Source organism: Eumetopias jubatus, unplaced genomic scaffold, assembly GCF_037043125.1.
Source record: "Eumetopias jubatus isolate StellerSeaLion01/CBP00866 unplaced genomic scaffold, mEumJub1_p1.0 scaffold_10, whole genome shotgun sequence".
Lineage (NCBI taxonomy): Eukaryota > Metazoa > Chordata > Mammalia > Carnivora > Otariidae > Eumetopias > Eumetopias jubatus.
The window spans coordinates 51,780,560-51,800,625 of record NW_028274816.1 but is presented as its reverse complement, the minus strand read 5'-3'; the positions used below and the strand labels follow the sequence as shown (position 1 = coordinate 51,800,625).

The following is a 20,066-nucleotide window of genomic DNA, read 5'->3' as shown; positions in this document are numbered from 1 at the left end:
TCAAGAGGAAGTGATTGACAGAGACCCCCAGACAGACAAAGAGAAAGAAACCCAGGGAGAGAAGAAATAAGGAAAGATAAGTAAAGAAATGCAGCAGGGTAGTGCCAGACAGACAGACAGACAGACAAAGAGCAGTGGACAAGGAGAGAGAGGAGGCAGAGGGAGGGAAGGTGACAGAGCTGGGGCAGGGACAATGGGGAGAGGGAAGGGCAGAGAGGTGGCAAGAGGATACCAGTAAAAGACACAGCTAGCCAGATGGGAGGGTGCAGCAGAGCTGGAGAAAGGGAAGAGAGTGGGGCGTGGGCAAAGATGGGGCTAGAGCCACAGAGGGTACGCAGGTGCACTGGCAAGCAGGGCCAGACCTTTGGCCTGAGTGAACCGGCCGGGCTGGACCCAAGCCCCGCCACCCCGGAGCCAGCAGGGACCGCAGCCCCAGGCAGCCTGGCCTCCTGCCCACAGTACAAAGTGCCCAGAAGTCCTGGTGGAGGAGGGCTGGGGACATCCCATTTTCCTTTGCCTTGAACAAGCCATTCCCACCTCAGGGCCTTGGCACTGGCAGCTCCCTCTGGCCCGAATGCTCTTCCTGCCCCCCAACATCTACTTAAATACCACCTTCCTAGTGAGGGCCCTCCTGATTGCTCTCCAACACTTTCTGGCTTTCTTTTCTTCTTTAATTTTCTCTCCCACTTAGCACTATCTAACACGCTGTATGTTACTTATTTATCTTGTCTGTCTCCCCCACTAGGATGTCATTCCATGAGGGCAGGAATTCTGGTTTGGTCACAGATGTATCACCAACACCTAGATAAAGAGCCTCACACACACCAGGTGCTCTATATACATTTCTTGAATGAATGAATGAACAAATGAATGAATGAGACATAAGGCAGAGAGAAAGAGAGATGACAGAAACAAAGGTAAAGTCTCTGGAAAGACAGAGAAAGGAGCAGAAGCGAACACCGAGTCAGAGAAATGCAGATGGAGGGAGAGAAAAACAGAGAGACACAGAAGGAAACAGAGACGCAGAGATACACAGATAAATGGAGGCAAAGAGGGAGAGAAAAGTCACCGAGAACCAGGGGCGCGGCTGGAAGGGGGAACAGGACAACTCAGAGACAAACAAGCAAAATACTAATTCCCTTCTGCCCAGACTCAGCTCAGGAGCCAGGAAATAGGAAATGCCTCTGAAATTGAACTGACATAATCCCTCCAGGTCTTTACCAGCCAATTCGCAAACATCAGTCCTAGGAATGAGGAAAATCCCTCCATTCCCGGAGGGCGAGGGCGGAGGGCAAGAAAACAACAGAGGTCACATCCTTCATATCCGGGCCGGGTCACTTCCTGGCTGTGACCTTGGGTAAGTCAGTTCCCCTAACTGAGCCTCTAGAGTACAAAGAAGAGCAGTTCACACACACAGGAAGGGTCCAGGTTTCAGGTGAGGTGAGACACACGGAGGAACTAAGTGACCCGCCCTGCATCCTCTGGGGTGAGGGGTGGAGCTGGGACTAGCATCTGAGCTGCAGGCCCCAGCGAATGGATGTTTCATGACTTCTGGCGGGTTGGAAACCTGTCCCTAGACAAATGAACTGCAGCCTGTGGGTGAGGCGGGGTGGGGACTGGGACTGGTCTCGGTTCCTGGTGTGTTCCCAGCCTCACCCAGCACAAGCCTATGGCAGATGCCCCCGTGGGGCTCCCTCAACCCCCCGTATTTCCAGGCTGCCCTTGTCAGACCGCATGGGAGCTCACGTGAGCTCTCGTGTACTGTCCTGGTCGCTGGTGCGTGCCCAGCATTGCCCCCCATAGGACCTGGAACCGGGCATGGACCCAGTACCTGTTTAATTAGCTGAATAAATGATAGATTGAAAGGAGCAATTAAATGACAGAAAAGAAAGGAAGAAAGGAAGAGGAAAATCACAGAATGGGCAGTCCCCCAGGCCCCACCTCTTCATTCTGCAGAGCCTGGCATACGGCAGGTGCTCAAGAAGTGTGGGCTAGGGCACCTGGGTGGCTCAGTTTGGTTAAGTGTCATGATCCCGGGGTCCTGGGATCGAGCCCCGCATCAGGCGCCCTGCTCATCAGGGAGTCTGCTTCTCCCTCTCCCTCTGCCTCTACCCCCTGCTTGTGCTCTTTCTCTCTCACTCTCTCTCAAATAAATAAAATCTAAAAAAAAAAAAAATGTGGGGTGAAGGAAGGGCAGGTCCAGGCCTGGCACTGGGAGCCCTAAATCACGAGTTTACACTCTCAGGACCAGAATCCCCATGAAAGTTTCCCTTAGAAAATTCCAGCCTTTTTCCCAGATGAATTTAGGGGAAAAAGACACCTGAGCCCCAGACAGAGGAAGGGCTGGGGTCTCCAGGCTGTAGATGGTGGTGGAGTGACCAGGCATGCTTTGGATGGAAGGACAGAAGGGCACTGGGCCCTCACTGACTCACCACAAGAGACAGAAACATCGATGACAGAAATCAGCCTGGAGGAGCCCCTGTGAAAGACTCTACTTGAGGGCTGGGATTTTTGGTAGGGGGAAGTGTTTTGTTCGGAGCCTAGAAGAGTGCCTGGCACACAGTGGATACTCAGTCAATGTCTTTGCCCAATTAGTGCAAGGACAGACAAGAGACAGGGTAGTGATGAGAGACAGATGGTGGCCGATAATGTGCAAGGGAAGCATGAAAGGAACACACGAACACACACACTCTGCGAGCTTCCTAGGGAACCTGGCCGCCGGGGCCTGCCAGAGGGGCTCATTCACCATATCCAAAAACCCAGTATGGCAGGGCACGGCATCCCGTCTGGAAAGCTAGAACGGAACCTGTGTCTGGCCTTCAGCTGCGGGATCTGGGGACCAGCACAGCAGGGCGGAGCCAGGGCACTGAGGAAATGAAGTTAACATTTTCACCACCTGTCCAACTACCCCAGGCTGAGGGCCGGCCTGGCAGAGAAACTTCACTGCATATCCTGTATCTTTTGGGTTTCCGACCACCGGTTAGTTACCTTTTCACGAAACGTCAAGTTAAATCAAATCTAAACCAGTATGGAATTAAAGAGAAACCAGAGAGGGGCGGAGAAGCGGAAATCAGGGATGGAAAGGGAGGAGCCCTGGCCGCTTCATCCCTCCCCTGTGCCCCTGGGGTCTGAGGGACCTACTTCTCCAGCAGCTGGGTCACAGCCTCCTGGGCCTGCTCCCCATAGGCGTTGCCCTGCCTCAGCAGGCCCTCGGCAGCCTGCACGGCCACCTGCATCTTTTGCTGGTTCAGCTCCATCGTGGTGAGAAAATCCCTGTGTCTTTTCAACGCCTCCTCCACTGTCTCCACTGTGCCTGGGAGCTCCGGCCCCGAAAGTGCCATCTCCTGGGGAGGGAGGGGGAAGGGGTGGGGCTCAGCTCAGCCAAGCTCCGTTCCAGGACCGGGGAGACGCTGCCCCCCCACCCCGGGCTTGCCACCTCCCTCTGTCCTCCCCCTTGCTCACTGTGCTCTAGCATCGAACATGCCAGGCAGGATCCCACCTCTGGGCCTTTGCCCATGCTAGGCCCTCTGCCTGGCAGTCCCTCCCCGCAGATAACCCCGTGCTTGGCTCCTTCACTTTCTTCAGGTCTCTGACCATCTGCCAAAAAATACCACCCTCCACCCCCAGCTATATCCCTTCATCCTGCTTTATTATTTTTCATAGAGTATACCTGACATTGTTTTTGTATGCATTTACTTGTTTATCATTTTCTCCCCCTCTACACACACACACACACACACACACACACACACACACACATACACGAAAGGCAGCTGCATGAAGGTGGGATTTGGTGTTTTGTTTCCTAAGACTAGTGCCTGGCACAGAGGAGGCATTCGGTAAATATTTCGTTAATCCATGAAGCCTGAACCGGGTGCTGGGTGACCTCAAGGAAGTTCTTTCCCTCTCTGGGGTTAGTTTTCTAACTGGTAAAATGGGGGGGGTTCCGGAAAGGTTCTCTTAAGGCCCCCTCCGCTCCCATATTCAGTAGCCTCAGAATTCCAGGGGCTCCCTGTCTGTCCTCCCCCAGATAATCCTCAAACCGGGTGAGATTTCTCTAAGATAACCGGCATAGGTGGTCACCCTTTCTAAAATGATCTCTAAAGCTTGCTAGCTACTCTTGGACAATCTGAGAACGGGATGTTCTACCTTGTCCAAATCCCCAAACTTGCTTCCCATCCCCGAATGACCTCCAAATGGATCAGCTGTTCCTAGATAACCATGGCACTTCACTTGATTTCTCAAACCATAAACAGTGCCCCTCTCCAGAGGGCATGCAAATTGCCATTCCCAATAAGATCATCTGCTCATTTGGGCGCCCACAACCACATAAGCCACAAACAACTGCTGATCCAGATAACCTCCGGGCCTGAATTACCTATTTTCATGATCTTTACCCTCCATCATCCACCCCAAGATCTTTGAACTCCATTAACCATCACCAATCAACCTTGCGCTCTTATTTCCTTCCAGACAATTCACAAACCTGGGAAGTCACTGCAACGTATATCCAAGTGCCTTACTCACTTGGGGTAGTCCACAAACTGTCAGCCGCCTTAGATAAAACACCAGTCCGCCCATCATAATCCTCAAATGCTGTTACGCACACGCCCACACATGTTCACCGCGGATGATCCACAAACCCACGATCCATACCACATACCCTCCCCATCCCACTGACCTCAGATGAGCCACGAACCCGGTGGTCCCTGCAAACACTCCTCCATGCACTTCCCTGTCGCCACGAGACCCCGCGGCCTCAAACCCCCACCGCGTGAACCCCGAGGCGGCCACCTGGTTGCGGAGCACCGCGAGAGCCTGACGCAGGTCGCGCAGAAAGAGCTGGTAGACGTGTGCCTGCACCAGGGCCTCCCTGCGCGCCTCCCACAAGCCGAGCAGCTTGTGCCAGCCAAGTTCGAGGTGCGGCAGCCACTCGTCGAGCGCCAGGCCCGGGCCCAGCTCGGCGCCGTCGGCCGCCAGCAGTGCCTCGCTGGCTGCCACGATGCGCGCGTAGTCCTCCTCGCGCTGGTCCACTTCCTCCTTGAGCGCGGCGTGGCGAGCCAGCAGCGCATCCGCCTCTTCCAGGCTGCCGGGCAGGGGCCCCTCGACGCCGCCCGCCGCCTCCTGGGCGCGCACCAACCAGTCCAAGAAAGCGTCCAGGTCGTGCAGGAAGCGCTGCAGGCGCCCGGCCGCGGCCACCGCCTCGCCACAGGCCTGAGCGGCGCTTGCCAGCGCGCCCCACTCGGCGCCCAGTTCTTCCGCGCCTTGGTGCAGCCGCGCCGCCTCAGCCGGGAAGCGCACAGCCAGCAGGGCGGCCTCCTCCTGGAGGGCCGCCTGGCGGGGCTCCAGCGCTTGCAGAGCCGCCTCCAGGCCGCTCAGGCGCCACTGCAGAGCGCCGCCGGCTCGGGGCGCGCTCTCCACCGCCCTCCGCTTCTCGCGCACCTGCGAGCGCACTTCGGCCACCTCCAGCACGTGGTTCTCCACCAGCAGCACTGCGCTCACCTCCTCTTTGCGCTGTTCCACCAGCTCCACGATGCGGTTCCACCTGCCGGGGTTGGGGGTGGGGGTAAGGAAGGCGGCTTGAGGAGGACGGAGACTCCTCCCGGGCCTGGGGGGGGGGGGGGCACCGACCTGGGATAGAACCCGGCCGCTGTGTGACTTTGGAAAGTCACTTTATCTCACTGAGCCCCAGTTTCTGCCTGTGTAAAATAAAACCCTACAAGGCACACTTGCTTACAGCAGCAGTTCTCAAAATGCAATCTGAGCGAGGTCAAAACTGTCTTTGTAATAACGCTAAGATGCTATTTGCCTTTTCTCTCCTATTCTGTCCCAGACTCCTGTGTAATTCTCAGAGGCTGCATGACCAAGCCTGAATGCAGGAACAGACCTGGGAACTCGGCTGCCTTCTCCTCAATCAGACAGCAAAGAGATCTGCAAAAATGCAACACAAGGCCACTCTTCTCACTACATTTTTTGTGTTTGAAAAGTAGTTATTTTTCATTAAAAAAAATATGTTGTGACGTTAACCTCCTGGGGTTATGACTGTGATTTTATTTTATTTTTTTCAGGGAGGCATATGTTTCTTAAATCTTATCTAGCCAGGCTTATGATTGTGATTTTAAAATGACTTAATATTTTTACATTTCTCAGTATCAGTTTCCAACGTAGTAAATATTGATAGATACAACTCACAAAAGAAAAAAAAAAGCTCTTTGGGGTCCCTAACAGTTTTTAAGAGGGATGTTGAGTGTAAGACGTGCTGGCTTACAACCTTAGATACTCTGTTGGGTCCAGCGAATAGAAACTGAGCATGTCCCATGAGCCAGGTGCTAGGATCAAATGGTGGAAAGGCAAATGTGTTCTGTATCAAAATAAGTTAATGGAAAAAAAATTATGTATTGCTCTGTGCCTTCAGGCAAGTGATGCTACTTCTCTAGGCTTCACTTCCTCTTCATAGGCTGTATGTGGTCCAAACTGGACTGCCTGGAGTCAAAGCTGATCTGTCTGCCCTTTGGCAAGTAACCCTCTCTGTGCCTCAGTTTCCCCATCAGTAAAATGGATGCCATCGTAGCGTCTAACACAGCACCTACCTCATAGGGGTGTTGTGAGAGTCCAGTGAGTTATGATTTATGAAGTGGGTCAAACAGTACTTGTGCGCTGCTCTTACTGAGTGGGGACAATCTGGGGGAAGATAGCAAGCTCTTTTGGCTGGCTCCTTCTCAACCCCTTTGAGGGCCCAGCTCAAAATGTCATGGCTGACCACAAGATCTAAAATCACCTCCAGCCCTCTGGTTATGTTCTACCAGGTCACGAGAATTCTCTAAAGATCTTGTTCATTTATTAGTTTATTTGTTCACTGTCTCTCTGTCCCCTCTAGAATGGACATGCCGCAGGGCAGAGATTAGGACTCCGAAATCAGAAGGACCCAAGTTCAGGGGTGCCTGGGTGGCTCAGATGGTTAAGCATCTGACTCTTGATTTCAGCTCAGGTCATGATCTCAGGGTCATGGATCAAGCCCTGCATTGGGCTCTGTGCTGGGTATGGAGCCTGCTTAAGCTTCTCTCTTTCCCTCTCTCCCTCTGTCCCTCCACCCACCTCTTGTGCTCTCTCTCTTAAAAAAAAAAAAGGACCCAAGTTCAAGTTCTGCTTTGGCCAGATTCACCACGTGACCTTGGACAGATCATTTCCTTCTGATCCACAGTTTCCTCATCTGGAAAATGGGGATAATAATGTCCATTTCAATGAGTATTTAATGATATCATGTGGCTAAAGCTCTTGGCATGTACTCTTACCAAGCTGTAAATCATTATTGTTGTTATCATTTGAGGCCCTGATGCTTTGAGACTGTCAAGGCTAAAGAGGCTTTAAAATCCCTGGTTACTGGAATCTTACTGCACAGCAGTTAAAAATAGTCTTAGGAGTCAGACAAATTCAACTTTATATCCAGGCTTGACCCCCTAACTTGCTGTGTGACCTTGGGCCAATGTCTTCACATCTCTGAGCCCCAGCTTCCCCCTCTCTAACATGGGGCAATTTATGCCCCATAGGGTTGTTGAGAAGACTCAATACAAGTGCTCAAGAGGCCCAGCTCCAATTCAGACAGAACTGGGTTTGACTCCTACTTACTGGATTGAGTAATCATGTTAAGGATTTCACCTCCCTGGATCTGCGTCTTCATCTATGAACCCTACCCTCATTGGAAGAACAGCTGGTAGTGTTCTAGGGGGAAAGATATTAATTTGTTAGCATTTTTTTAAAAAAGATTTTATTTATTTATTCGACAGAGAGAGACACAGTGAGAGAGGGAACACAAGCAGGGGGAGCGGGAGAGGGAGAAGGAGGTCTCCCATTGAGCAGGGAACCCGACGCGGGGCTCGACCCCAGGACCCTGGGATCATGACCCGAGCCGAAGGCAGACACCAAATGACTGAGCCAGGTGCCCCAATCTGTTACCATTTTTAAAAGAGTTCCGAATTCTGGAAACTTGACTATGGAAATTGGGATATTGCAAGATAAAACCAGGCACATAAAGTGCTTAGAAAAATTCCTGGCAGATAGTAGATACTCAGCCAATCGCTTCTATACAAGTAAACTAATAACCCGCTAAAATATATTGTATCCTCATTTTACCACATCATCACTAGCACTGGGTATTACCATTTCCCCCCAAGATTCCGCTGATTTCCTAGGTGGCCATTATCACCTCGGGGTCGAAATCGCACACTCTTGATTACTGACAGTTGAGTGAATGAGGAAAAGAATGATGGAAAGAACGGGTAAGGACTGGTGTGAGGCCCCGGGCCCCGCCTACCTGCAGTTGAGGTGGTCCTGGCAGGAGCGCACCTCGTCTGAACTGGGATGGCCTCCTTCCACCAGCTCCTGGACCGTGTGGTTCACATCCAGGACACGGCCCATCAGACTGTTCATCTCCTGGTCCAGACTCTCAAATCTGTAGAAGGAGGATGGCTGTGCTCAGGCAGGCCTGGACCTGGGGACCTGCCCACCTCTTGGCCTTCTGACCTGCATTTCCTTCTAACTCTTAGGACCCCGGACCAGCTCCTCCTCCTCCTACCCGCCCCCTGAACGTTACATCCCCCAAGCCTCTGTCCTGGACGCCCTCACCGTTCTCTCCCACCCTGCCTGGGCCACCCCATCCATCCCCACAGTCTCAGTTCTCGTGACCCCCACATCTCTCTCTGCAGCTGCCGGACACCGCTGCAGGGCTCCCTGCAGCCACTGTGACTCAAACCAGCCTCGGTATCTTCCCCCAAATTTGTTTATCCCCTGGGTCCCCATCTCAGGGGCAGCCCCACCAACCCCTAGGCCACAGCTCTGGGCCCTGTACTGGACAACACCCCTCCCCAGACTCCTCACCCCTATGGCCTCTCCGCTTGGCCTCCTAGCCTGTCCCCTCCCACCTGAGGTCCCATTCCAGCTGCCTTTCTGGGCTCCCAGCCACCATTCTCAACTCCTCCAACACACCCTCTACATGGCAGCGAAGTAGATCTTTTTAAAGCTGGCTTTTTAAAGCTGGGCACAGTCCTCCCCTTTTTAAAAAAATGCCCAAAGCTGTGACTTGGGTAAGTGTGGACACAGCGAGGGTAGGGACCAGGCCTGTGTGTCAGCCATGCCCAGCATAAGCCCTAGAACGCAGCAAGAGCCCAGTAAGTACCAAGTGAACGAATGAATGGATGAATACAAGGGGTCATCACTAATTTCACAACTCATTACTAAGTCAGCCAACAGACGAGTCAGCATCTCACGTGTCACCGGGTGGTTAAGTGCTATGAAGAAACGTCAAGCAGGGTGAGGATGATGGAAGAGGAAGTGACAGGAGCTATTTCATGAGCTAGGGAGGTGACAATTGTGCGGGAACTGTGGCAGTGCCAGGGGAGGGGCCAGGCTGGGGTGTCTCTGGAGAAGCTTACGTTAATTCCCCGCCAGGTGAATGCAAGCCTCAAGATAACAGCAAACGCTCCTGAAATGCTCCCTGTACCCAGGCATTTGCTAAGTGTTCTACAAGCTCTCCTCACGCGTCACCCGTGAGGTGGGAACTACTATCATTCCCATTCCCCTGGAATCCCGGTCCCCGCGGAGCGAAAGTGGGAACTGTTGAACCAAGGCAGGCGAGACCGCGTGCGTGAGGAAGGGGCCCCCGGAAGTCCCACAAGGGCGCGCTCACCGGTGCTGCACCACCTCGACGTCGTCGAGCGAATCGGGCACGCGCATGGCCAGCAGCCACTGCTCCTTCTCCCCGATCCACAGCTCGCACGCGTGCACTTCGCCAAACATGCGGTAGACCGCCAGGGCGTCTCGCAGCCACTGGCGCCGCAGCGCTGCCACCTCGGTCACCTCGGCGAACAACTGCTCCGCCTCCACCACGCGCACCTGCAGGGCCACCACAAGCGGCCCGGCGCCGCTAGCGCCCCCCAGTGTCGCCAGCTGACGCCGCAGGCCGCCCACGGGCCCGCGATGCGCCTCCACCTCCCCGGTGAGCGCGCGGTGCTGGCGGGCCAGGCGGCGGCTGGACGCCTCGTCGTGGCCGAAGTCGCCCGCGGCTGCGAGGCGGTAGGCGTCGCGAAGCCAGTCCAGGAGCCCGTCGAGGTCCGCGCCGAACTGGTGCAGCGCCCGCGCCTCCTGCAGCCGCCGCTCGCGTCGCGCCGCCGCCTCTTCCAGCCGCTGCCAGCGCCGCCGGGCGCTCGCCGCGCGCTCCGCCAGGCCCGCCAGGTGCACCGTCTCGGCGCCCGGCCCCACGGCGCCGCCGGCCGCAGCCAGCTCCTCGCCGCGCCGCAGGGCCTGCTGCAGCAGCGCCCGCCGCCCGCCCAGCTCGCCCTGCAGGATCTTGTGCTGCGCCAGGAGGCGCGCAGTGCTGGACAGGTCGTGCGCGCCGCCCGCCGTGCCCCCCGCGCCCGCCGCGCCGCCGCCGCCGCCGCCGCCCGCCGCCTCGAGGAGGCGCTCCTTGTCGCGGGCCCAGCTCTCGGCCTCTTCCAGCTCCTGCAGCAGCGCCCACAGGCTCCGCGAGGCCTCCAGCTCCGCGCGCCGCCGCGCCGCCTGCTCCTGCAGCTCCGCCAGACAGCCGTGCACGTGGTTCACGCGGTTGCAGATGACCTGCGGGTCGCAGGGCTGGTAGCCTGGGCCAGAAGAAGGGGAGGATCCCGGGTTGGGCACGGGCCATGGGGCGCCCGAGAGCGAGGTGCAGGCTACCCGCCCGGTCCTTGGTTCCAGGCTGCGCGTCCCCTCCGGGCAGCCTTCCCTGATACGCTGTCCGGAGCAGGCAGCTTTCTCTGGCTACCCCAGGCTTCTCTGCTTCCCCTATCCCAGCCCTGAGCCCTCAGCCTGTGCCCCACTCCCCCCATCCCGGCCCTGACCCCACTGGACTGGGAGCCCCATGAAGGCAGGGCCTGGGGCTGTCTCCGTCACACTGGGTCCCCACCATTGCCCAGCACTGGGTGGAGCCCAGAGCAGTACCTAATTAAAATGGTGACTTATTACTGATTGAATGATGGGTAGAAGCTGAGATTCAGAGAATCCTAGAATCTGTATGTTTTAGGGTAAATTGTGTTTCCTTCAGGACTGGACCAAATGAAACATCTCTATTCTTTTTATTTTTATTTTATTTTAAGTAATCTCTACACCCAACATGGGGCTCGAACTTAGAGTTCGCAACTCTTGATCTCGAACCCAGAGATCAAGAGTTGCGAACTCTACCCTCTGAGCCAGCTAGGCAGCGGGAAATGTCTCTATTCTTAAGTGATTTTCTGGGTTCCCCCTCTCATCCTCTGTTGCCTTATCTCTTAACTCCAGGGATGACCTGAACTCCCTTTTTCTTCAAATAGTTCGTTCGCCTTCCTCCTAGGCCTCTGGTTTGTGACGAGAGAATTGTGAAATTAACTTAATGGCTCAGCATTTCTTTAATGGAATAGAATAGAATGAATAGAAAATATCAGGACACAACACATGGGGCAAGGGGAGGCATTGTTTCATAAAACCTTTGTGCCTGTGTGTGTGCATGCGTGCGTGTGAACTCTGGGTCAGGAGGTAAACGTATTTCTTACTGGGTCAAAACCCTGTGAGAGACGCTGCCCTAGATGGAATGAGCCATTTCTGGAATTCTGGACATTTGCTGAAATTGACCCAAATACCACGGCATCCAACTGAATAATCAACAGCAACAGGCATCCGTGTATCCAGACCTGACTCTGGCACAGTGTCGCTTCATCCTCACAACCACCCTGTGGGGCAGTATCGTTATTAGCCCCATCTTACAGATGAAGAAACTGAGGTTCGGGGAAGGAAGCCACTTGCCCAGGATCAGCTAAGGAGTGGCAGACCGGGAGGCCCAACCTCTGGACCACGTATCAGGCAGCGCAGCCTCCCGTCACAGACCCCACACCAGCCTCTTTGCTGTTTGTGTGGTGCCCGCCGGCTGCCACCTGGCGCCAAGATCTCGCAAAGAGAAGACAGAGGGAGGCTCCTGGGGCAAACATCCATAAGGGGAAGGAGAGGGTCCCAACAGCGTCTCCTGGGGTGGGGATGTGGGCGAGAGGGGCTGAGCCAGGGTGGCCAGGTCCCGATGGGGCTTGGAAGAAGACTTCCCCATTGGCCCCAGCCCATGAGGGTGAGAACCGCCCTGCCGCACCATCCTGCAAGCCAGACAGGCCCTGCATTTTCTACTGATGTTTCAAGATTCCCAAGAGCTGAGGTTCCAGACACAGGAGTGAGAAAGGCCAGCCTGGAACCCTCTTAGCTCTACAGCTCTGGGCCTTCCTTTCCTTTCCTTTCCTTTTCTTTTGCAAGAAAGCAAAAAGCAGCCTTGGCAGCATCGGCGACTAGCATACCGTTTCTCAGGACACCAGCTTCAGACAAGGCCACTCTGCGACCACGAGGGAGTGGGATGGACACAAGGCCCTTCCATGATCGTGTCAGAGCGCACACAGAATAGAGGTCACTGTGCAAGCCACAGAAACCGCCAGCCATCCCCCTCACCCAGCTCAGGTGAATGACCACTGCCACTTCCGGTTCCTCCCACAGCCTGGATACAAACGATTAAGATGAGCGATCACCTAGTTACTCCTGCCTCCTGACAGTATGCAACCCGCAGCAACACACACTGCACAAATCATGCCCAAATCCCCTAATGCAAGCCTACATCCTATAACAAGCCCATCCTGACACCCTCCTACTGAGAGGCCCCAGGGTTCCCCAGGGTGTGTGCAACGAGCCGACAAACCCAACTGGGTTTGACCACAGGGGGATTCCTGCTGGTCTGTGACTGGAGGGTATTGGCATCAGTACAATGAGAACCTTATCAGAGCCAGTCTTGGTTTTGCCTATCAGCATCCACGCCCCTACTGCTGGTAATGGCTTCCCACCCTCCTCTTCTTTGGTTCATGTCTTTGGAAAGACACCTGGGGTGGCCATGTCACATAGATGTGGCCAGTTAGCTCACTGGAGAGCCGGGGGTTACAATGCTTGGCTGAGCAGAGGGGAGGGAACCCACAGTGGGCTAATGAAAGCTTTCCTTGAACCTTTTGTCAGAAATATTGGAGGAGAGGGGCTTGTCTCCTGCTGGGTCTAAGTGGCTAGGATGTAAACACAGGGCTGAATGATCCCAGATTTATACCGCAAGGGGAGGGACGGCCCAACAGTGACACAAACACAGAGACCACACAGTCAGAGAAATGGAGTCTTAAAAGCATCATGGGACAATCCCTGGATCCAGCCGTGCCTGAAGCCAAACTTGCCCCTCTCTGGACATTTTAGTGACTCCCCTTTTCTCCTTAAGCTAACTGGTATTTCTTTCATTTGCTGCCGAACAGGCCCTGACTATATATTACCTTACACAGTCTTTTTATGGTATTCATTGACATTTGGCTGTGAAGGGCTTAGCATAAAACAAGTGCTCGATAGGGGCGCCTGGGTGGCTCAGTTGCTAAGCCCCTGCCTTCGGCTCAGGTCATGATCCCGGGGTCCTGGGATCGAGCCCCGCATCAGACTCCCTGCTCTGCGGGGAGCCTGCTTCTCCCTCTCCCACTCCCCCTGCTTGTGTTCCCTCTCTCACTATGTCTATCTCTGTCAAACAAATAAATAAAAATCTTTAAAAAAAAAAAAGTGCTCGATAAAAACGACTGCAGAATCTCAAAGCAGGAAGAAGTCATGTGGTCTAACCTCCACTCCAGGCAATAATTTCCCCCATGATATGCCCAGTGGAGTGTGATCCTATTTGGTGCTTGGATCCCTCCAAAGACAGGGAGCTCACTCCTTCCTACTGTCTCTTAGGAGTTTCTGTGAGCACCAGCCCTGACAGTCTCCACCCCAAACCCCAAACCCAAACTCACCCTGCAGCTGAGAGAAACGCAGGGCAGCAGCGTTGAGCGCCTCCACCCGCTCACTCTGGGCGGCGATGTCCCCTTCCAGCAGTCCATGCTTCTGCAGCAGGTCCTCAGCCTCCACCAGGTGCTGCCCGCACTCGCGGGACAGCAGCTGAGCCTACCAGAGGGGGCAGCACTGAGCACATGCTTGGCATTGGCCCTCAGGCCGGCCCCACCCGGCACTATCCTGGATTACTCTTCTGCTCCTCCAAGCCATCTCTTGACCTCTGATCTCTGTCTCAATCTCCTTGTCCCTGTCAACGTCTCTCTCTCCCTTCATCCTTCTCCAGCTCCCTGACAACCCTTTCAGTGTCGACAGCCCTCCCTGGCCCTCCCGGCCCACCGTGCCCACCCTTGGCCCTGGGGCTGGCCCCACCTGCATCTCCTCCATCCAGTCCACCATGTACACCATCTCCTGGAAGACCTTCTGCAGGGCCAGGTTCTGCTCGAGCCGTGTCCGCCGTGCCCCCACCAGCCCGGTCAGCAAGGCCCACTGGCGCAGGACGCTGTCACGCTGGGCCGCCACGCGCCGGGCATCGTGGTAACCTTCGGCCGCCAGTGCTTGGGCCAGCTCGGCCACGCCCTGCACCCGCTCCTCGTAGGCTGCAATGTCAGCCTCAATGGCCTCATGCTTCTTCATGGCGGCCTCCACTGCCGGCAGCTCATACCCGAAGTTGTCCTGGGGCAGGGCAGGGCAGGGCAGGGCAGGCCGCAGACACTCACCCATGTTGCCCCAGCCGTCCACTTGTCACCCTGCCCCTGCCCCCACCATCCCCAGTTACCCTGGAGACCAGCCCCATCTTCCTCTGTTACCCTGGAGACCAGCCCCACACTTCTCCATCACATATCTAGCCTGAAGCTTGTCACTCAGGAAACAGTCCCCATCCTACCATTGCCCTAGAGACTGGGGACCAGGCCTACCCTACCGTTACTTAGGAGACTGATTCTATCCTCCCGAGTTACCCTGGACACCAGATACAACCTCCTCTGTCACTTAGAGTCTAATTAAATACTCTCCCTATTTCTGAAGAGACTAATTCCGTCCTCTCTAGTTACCCTGGAGACCAACCTCACTCTCCTGTTACCTTGGAGATCAGGCCCACTCCCCTCCCCCACTGCTCACTTAGGAGACCAGTTCTCCCTTCCCACCGTCATTGGCCACCTGGGAGACTAATCCGACACTTCTCTGTTGCTTAGGAGATCGAGTCTCCCTCTCTGGTCCCAGGGCCAGCAGCCCCGCCCTCCCTCCATCTCCCCCAGAGCCAAGCTCTGAATGCGGTACCTGGGAGACCAGGCGCTGGTTCTCATTCAGCCAGCTCTCCCTCATGGCCACCTTATGGTCAAACCTCTGGGCCAGTAGTTCCAGCTTCTCTTGCCGGATCAGCTCAGCCCGCAGAGCAGCCTCCCGTTCGTGCTCTGCCTTCTCCAGCTGGCCCCAGGCCTAGGGAGACAGGAGGCGGCAGTCAGACCCCAACAACGCCCCACACTTTAATGGCCCTGGCTTCTCTGTCTGAGGTGACTCCTAGCATTTAGAGCACCTTTGTGTAAACTGGAAAAAAAAAATTGCTCTTTCATGGCACCTCCCTGATGGAAAACCGTCAGGATGAATATCCAGTCCATGATGTCTACAATGTAGATGGCTCCCTTGAGCGGTGCACAACCTATACACCCGCACAGAGTAACCTTGCCTCTCCCCAACATTCTCAACCTCACCTTGTCGATATCCCAGATGCCACAGCCCTCCCGAGGCACAAAGAGGCGACGATTACAGGCACGCAGTTTGCTCTGGATGCTGAAGAGCAGCACCTCCAGGTTCCCCTTCTCCTGAAACCTGGAGGGGCTGGAGCTCAGGAACCCCGCCTCCACACCTCCCCTTGCCCCCCACCCCGAGCTGGGCCTCACTTGACTGGCTTCTCCAGGGTGCAATAGGCTGTGAAAGCCTGAAGCTGCTGCTGCACCCCACTCAGGGAGTTGGCAAACTTCTGGTTGCTGATGAGGCCCACGGTGCGGTGGATCCAGGCCAGCAGCTCGGCCGCCAGCTCCTCATAGCGCTCAATGATCTTCCCCACCTCCAACACCTGGTCCAGGACCTGAGCCGGCAAAGGAAGCTGGGGTCAGCCTCGTCCCAGATGTGCCTCCAGGTGGTTCCCAAGCTCCCACCCACCCCATCCCTCGGCTCCCCAAACCTTCCCGATCCTCTTCCCCTCCACAGCCAGAGCCTTCATCTTGGAGAAATAGTGGTAGAACGAAACCACATAGGTGATGATGGACTTCTCATCTGGAGCCTCCATGTTCACATCTGGGGGGAAAGGAGAGTGGGGGAGCACGACGGTGAGCATTCTGACAGGGATTGGGCAGAGGGAGAGAGAACCCACTCGTACTAGTTGTGTGACCTCAGGCAAGATAACTAACCTCTCTGTTCCTTAATTTTTGTATCTGCCAAATGGGGATCTGCCTCATGGGATTAAATAGTACCTGACACATGCAAACCACCATGGAGAAACGACCATAATTATTTCACACCATTCTGCCTTCCACCTCAGGGCCTTTGCACGTGCTGTTTTCACTATGTAGGACAATGTTCCCTCTTATGTGGGCCTAACTCCCACACATCCTTCAGGGCTCAACTCAACTTACATTGCCTCAGATAAGCCTCCCTGTTCAGCCTGTTAGTCTTCCTCACGGCATCTTATCTTGCCTCCTGGAACTTACAATTTGCAATTAAATATTCATTTATGTGATCACGTCCTTAGCTTGAGTTTAAGCTCCATGAAGACGAAGGCTATGCCTGTCTTTTTTTCTTTTTTAAGATGTATTTATTTATTTGAGAGAGAGAGAAAGAGCATGTGTGCAAGTGAATGTGAGTGGGGGGAGGGGCAGAGGGGCAGAGGGAGAGGGAAAGAGAATCCTCACGCAAACTCCCCGCTGATCGCAGAGCCCTAGGTGGGCCTTGGTCCCATGACCCTGAGATCATGACCTGAGCTGAAATCAAGAGTTGGATCCTCGACTGACTGAGCCACCCAGGCGCCCCTATGCCTGTCTTTTTTCACCACTGTCTCAGCATACAGTAGGAACTCAATAAATATTTATGAAGTACATAAATGATGTGAGGTTGGAGGCTGAGGACATGGACTTTGTAGGCAGCATGTGCTTAAATCCCTGTTCAACCACTTACTCACTGTATATCCTTAGGAAATAGACCTAACTTCTCTGAGCCTCAGTTTCCCCAGTGTAACAGGAAGGATAATCACAGTGCCTGCCACCTGGGAGCACTGTAAGTATTAGAAAGAATAGCCTGGCAGAGAGGAGAAACTCAACGAATTCCGATTGTTATTTTGATTTGCCCACTGAGTGCACAATATTATACTTGGCCTTTACGCTTCACCAGCTCATGAAACTGACAGCCACTAAACACCTACTATGTGCCAGGCACTGATCAAGAATACAGCTATCACGAGTCCCGTTTGCTGGTTTGCCGTGTGACGCTGGGCAAGTGACTCCACATCTCTCAGCCTTCGTTTCTATCACTTTAAAACACGATGGGTAAGTTCTATCCAACCAGGTCAGTGTGAGGATGAAGGGGAGAAGTTTCCATAAAATTCCCAGCCCTGTGCTGGGCACAGAGTAGATGACCAGAGAAAAGGAACAGCTGTTATTCCAGAGATTGGGGGATTGGTGTTGGCATGATCATGGATTAGGAGTGAGGCTGAAGTCAGGGCATGGGGATGGGGATCATGTTGGGGGTGGGCTTGGCTTTGGGGCTGAGACCGGAGTTAGGGAGGGAGAGGGAGCTGGGCTTGGGGGTAGCTGACTCAGGATGCAGTTGGGGAGGAGAGGGGGTTCAGCTGGAGACAGGAAGGGGGATGAGGCTGCGGTTGGAGATGGAGATGCCAAAGGAAGGGACAGGAAGACAGGGAGGAGGAGGGATTGGAGATGAGGAAGGGGAGGGGCTGGGAGGGAGCTGGGACTTGGAAGGCCTTGGGTTTGGGATGGTGTTGCAGCAGGATGGAGTGGAGTTTGGGGTGGCATCGGGGTCAGAAGTCCCCCCAAGAGGAAGTCCGGCGGGGGCTGTGCAGGGCTCACCCTCAGGGTCCAGCAGACGCGTCAGCCCCAGGTGCTGCTCAGCCGTGCGGAAGGCTCTCTGCAGGTTGTAGTTGGCATTGGACTTGGTGAGTTTGCTGAAGTCCACGAGATCGGGCCTGGGCAGGGGCACAGAGCGGGCAGGCAGCAGGCAGGCTCCCGGGCCAGTGCGCAAGGGGGCAGAAAGACGTCCTTGTCGGAGCCCCACCCACAGCGAGGGGCAGGAGGGGCGCCACCGGGCCCAGGGAGAGCTGTGTGTGCTGGTACGTGTCCATGCATTTATCTGTGGCTGTGAGAATGGCGTGAGGGCATGTGTGCGACTGAATTCACTAGGCATACGTGTCTACTTGGGTGTGTTTCTAAACAGTATCACACAGCCAGGCCACCGGGCCCACACCCCCGCTTGGCTACTTCCTGGCTGTCTCGCTATTTTGTCTCTGTGCCTCGGTTTTCTCCTCTGTAAAATGGGGATAATACTAGCATCCGCCTCGCGGGCTCACTGAATATTAAGTGACTTATTGGAAAGCACTGAGAACAATGCTGTGTATACGGGAAGCACTCAGTAAATGTTGTCATTGGGTAGAGCTGGTGGGTTTCTAGCTGTGGGGGTGGGGCTGGGTCTCCCCATGTGTATGAGTGTGTATGTGTGACAGGCAAGGCTTGTGAGTGAACACGTGTCTACAGCAGAAGAGGCTGGGTTCCACTCCCACCACACCAGAGCAAGTCCTTCCCAGGCTCCGGGCCTCAGTTTCCCTAATCTACCATGTGTACAAACATGATGTGCATGCACTTTGTCTGGATGCCCACCCCTCAGCCAATTCAGTGCCAGGCGCAGGGGTGTGAAAAGTGAGTGTGCAGGGAGGCAGAAGGGGGGCTCTGGGGCTCGCCTAGAGGAAGGACTTGCTAATGAGGGGGAGGCGGCCGTGCACACACCACAGAGGACAGTCCATGGGGAAGTGAGCTCTCCACCCTGGGGGCAATGAAGCAGCAAACACAGGCTGTGTATGCGCATGAGCGTGAGTGTGTATACACATCCATGTCAGGGCACGTGTGTACAGAGTACGTGGCCTGGACAGGGTTCCGTCGGGGTGTGTGCCTTGTGTAAGTGTGAAGGGCTTGCGTGTGAAGGCATGGGTCCTCAAGTCTACATGTGCCATCTACATGCACACGTGTGCAGGCGGGTACCCACGGGACGCAAGGTAGGGGGTGGGGCGGGGTGGGGCCAGGCTGCCCCAGGCCGGGTGGTACCTGTGCCGGTGAATGAGCGCATTGAAGGCCAAGCCATCCCGCCAGCTGGTGGTGAAATTCTGGATGTTTACCTCAGGGTAACTGGCGGCATGGAACGGAGAGACAGAGGCAGAGATGGAGACGGGAGGGAGGGAGGGAGAGAGAGATCGACAGAGATGGTTGGATGGGTGGGTGGACAGATATTAGATAGATCAATTGAGGCAGGGAGATGGAAAGAGAGAGAGATGGAGAGAAAACAAGATACAGACAGAGATGGGGAAAGAAAGGAGGGAGGGGAGGAGACAGGAGGGGAGAGAGAAGAGGGAGGGAGAGATAGAAAACAAGGAAAAGCAGACATGGAGGTAAACCCAAGACACCAGGAAAGACAGCAGTGGAAGACAGGCAGCCAGTCCCAGAAGGCTGAGCGTCAGAGAAAGCCCAGTCTCCATCCATGCCTCCCCTGCCTCCCAGGGGCAGCTCTCCAGAGGGCACCGGAGGTCCAGGCCACGCCCCTCCCGCAGGGCAGAGCCCTGGGGGTCCTGAGGACTTCCCAGCAGAGCCTGCACAGCTCCGTTCTCAGCCCCACTGAAGGTACCCAGAAGCCTGAACTTCTCCTCGGGACCACCCGAGCCCCAGGGTGGGCCCTCTTAGGCTGAGGGGTGGCTGCTTTCAGGGTGGCAGGGTGGCCACAGCTCAGGAATAGGACTGGGATGTCCACACAGGTGCATGTGAGGCCTCTCGAGGTGCAGGGACAGAGGGGACTGTCCACTACTCTCCAACACTGCTCTCTGATGAGCCCGAGTTCTGAATTTGAACCCGGCCTTCCAGATCGTTACACGGGTTTATTTGTCAAGGTCAGAAGAGTGGACGTACTTTATTTATCAGTTC

General features: G+C 55.1%; 1 protein-coding gene across 1 annotated transcript in view; it reads right to left on the bottom strand.

Annotated features, from left to right (window-relative positions):
• Positions 1–20,066, bottom strand: part of SPTBN4 (spectrin beta, non-erythrocytic 4) — a 72,196-nt gene that overhangs the window by 32,676 nt on the left and 19,454 nt on the right. The window contains exons 6-17 of the mRNA XM_028095669.2: positions 19,200–19,280; positions 17,955–18,070; positions 16,058–16,170; positions 15,774–15,961; positions 15,585–15,702; positions 15,154–15,312; positions 14,248–14,550; positions 13,839–13,989; positions 9,683–10,631; positions 8,312–8,449; positions 4,795–5,545; positions 3,142–3,344 (exon numbers count right to left, since the gene is read on the bottom strand). Of these exons, the coding sequence (XP_027951470.1) occupies positions 3,142–3,344; positions 4,795–5,545; positions 8,312–8,449; positions 9,683–10,631; positions 13,839–13,989; positions 14,248–14,550; positions 15,154–15,312; positions 15,585–15,702; positions 15,774–15,961; positions 16,058–16,170; positions 17,955–18,070; positions 19,200–19,280 (3,270 nt within the window). The remainder of the gene's footprint in view (positions 1–3,141; positions 3,345–4,794; positions 5,546–8,311; positions 8,450–9,682; positions 10,632–13,838; positions 13,990–14,247; positions 14,551–15,153; positions 15,313–15,584; positions 15,703–15,773; positions 15,962–16,057; positions 16,171–17,954; positions 18,071–19,199; positions 19,281–20,066) is intronic.